Source organism: Trichinella spiralis, assembly GCF_000181795.1.
Source record: "Trichinella spiralis strain ISS 195 chromosome Unknown Scfld4, whole genome shotgun sequence".
NCBI lineage: Eukaryota > Metazoa > Nematoda > Enoplea > Trichinellida > Trichinellidae > Trichinella > Trichinella spiralis.
Window position 1 is genome coordinate 6,216,876 of NW_003526943.1, and position 1,869 is coordinate 6,218,744.

A 1,869-nucleotide genomic window follows, 5' to 3' on the forward strand; every position below is an offset into this window, starting at 1 on the left:
TTTCTTAGCATCTAATTTAGCACATTTGTCACGTCCAAGTTGGTGGATATTGCACCATTGCAGCATTACATATTCTACACCAAAACAAACTAATCGTTAGTAACAAGTAGCATATGCAGTGCATTCAGCACATACTTCCCAACACGGAGGGTCAAAGACGATTAGAATTTCGATCGCGTTTTCCAATTGGTTCTTGGAAATGGTTTTCGCATTGGATGATAATGCCGTAGGTTCTCATTGCATAACTGTGGCGCTATGAGAATGGTTCTCTTGAACTTTTGATGGGCTCAAATTATTCCGTTTTGATTAGCTGCAATATTTATTTCATTGGTACAAATGTTTTGAATACGTAACAATTGATTACGTAACATTTATTTAATATTTGTTTGATTTGATAGTATATTTGATGTCACGTTTGTCAAATGCAGTTGTTTTTACATTCATGTATTTTAATGACAGCTTTTAGTAATCAATGTAATACAATTAGTTATTAAAAAATTGAAACTTAAAAGTTTTCTATTTCATTATAGTAACTAAATGAAGTTTAATGAAATGAAATAGCAGTAGGTCAAATACATCAAAATAATTTTTATTTTTCAACACTGAACAACTATATTGACAGTAAATAAGAGAATGACATAGTAAATAATAGATAACAACAATAAGTAAAATAAACAAGTGATCAATAATAGCAAATAGAAACAATGAAAAATGAGAAAAACAATCAATAATACAAAACCACTTGGAAGGCGGCATTAAATCAGCTCCGGCGTTATGTACATTAATGCTTCAAGCAACTGCTCCAGGGTATGACTACCGTTGGTATATTCACAGGTATATTGTGCAACTCGTTGTTGCTTTTCAGCATAAACCTTGTTTACCCGTCTTAAGTCACCAACGGTAGCGTTTCCTGATAGCACTTGTTGAATCAGGGTGTCCATCACACCCTGTTCCCCTATCAGGAGCTGGAGTAGTTCATGTAACCCGTTATGACCTTTACCCGCTTTTCTGTTGAGCTGATTATGCCAACCTTCCAAGTGGTTATTTGTCCTAATATTTACATTATGGACATTCCAAAGCGGCAGTCTTTCATCGGTCATCCACTCCTGCCGAAAATATTGAAATAAAGCGGCTAATGTACCCGTAGTGCCTGTTTCAAGCAGTCTAACAGCGGTATCAACTTGCGGTATAGGAGGAAAGCGGTGACCAGGAACATTTTTATCTTTTTTCTTGATTCTTCTTCTGTTCTATATCGTGTTTTCAGTCAACTCACTGACTTTTTTGTTCCGCCTGGCAGAAGTGGAAGTAGCAGCCCTGTACCCGCGTATTCGGGAAGTAACCCCGAATTGCAGGTATCAGGGCTGTTTCAAAATCACAGATAATGGTATGTGGATTAAGGTCGACCTCCAGAACTGCCGCTTTGTCTATTAAAGCTTGAAAAATATACCCGTACGTTCCAATATCTTTACCCGTACATAAACAATAGACTGCTGGCACCAGCTTACCCGCCACAAAGGCATGGATGGTAAACAGTTGTTCATACCAGTATAATACAACCTTGAATGTGCCATCCATGCCCCAGGTTTTCACGGCTGCCAGTAGTCTAATGATATCGGCCATCGAAAAGATCAGGATATGCTTTGACGCACACTGCCACAATAAAAAATTTTCACCGGCCTTCGTTGTTCTGAAGGGGACAGGGATTTGCAGGTCCCAACGATGTTCAGGCAGTTTTAGGCAGCGCTTTGACCGGTGGCTGTACATCAGACTTTACCCGTTTAGCAGCCAGAAAATAGTCAGATGATGGCTCAGCGGACGCGGCGAAAGCTTCTTCATCGTAAATGGCGGGGGTTTCGTTTCTTTCGAGCT

At 39.1% G+C, this 1,869-nt stretch overlaps 1 protein-coding gene across 1 annotated transcript; it reads right to left on the reverse strand.

Annotated features, from left to right (window-relative positions):
* Window positions 1-755: 755 nt before the first annotated feature.
* On the reverse strand, window positions 756-1,620 carry Tsp_01527 (hypothetical protein). The gene is made up of 2 exons (XM_003377291.1): window positions 1,274-1,620; window positions 756-1,242 (listed from the first exon to the last, which is right to left on the reverse strand). Exons 1-2 carry the CDS (start codon window positions 1,618-1,620, stop codon window positions 756-758), a joined length of 834 nt encoding a protein of 277 aa, XP_003377339.1.
* Window positions 1,621-1,869: the final 249 nt, after the last annotated feature.

Coding starts and splice junctions, on each gene's coding strand:
- Tsp_01527 (XM_003377291.1), bottom strand. CDS start 1,620: ATGGCCGATATCATTAGACTACTGGCAGCCGTGAAAACCTGGGGCATG. Junction 1,243..1,273: donor CAGGCGGAACAAAAAAGTCA/GTGAGTTGACTG, acceptor GATATAGAACAG/AAGAAGAATCAAGAAAAAAG.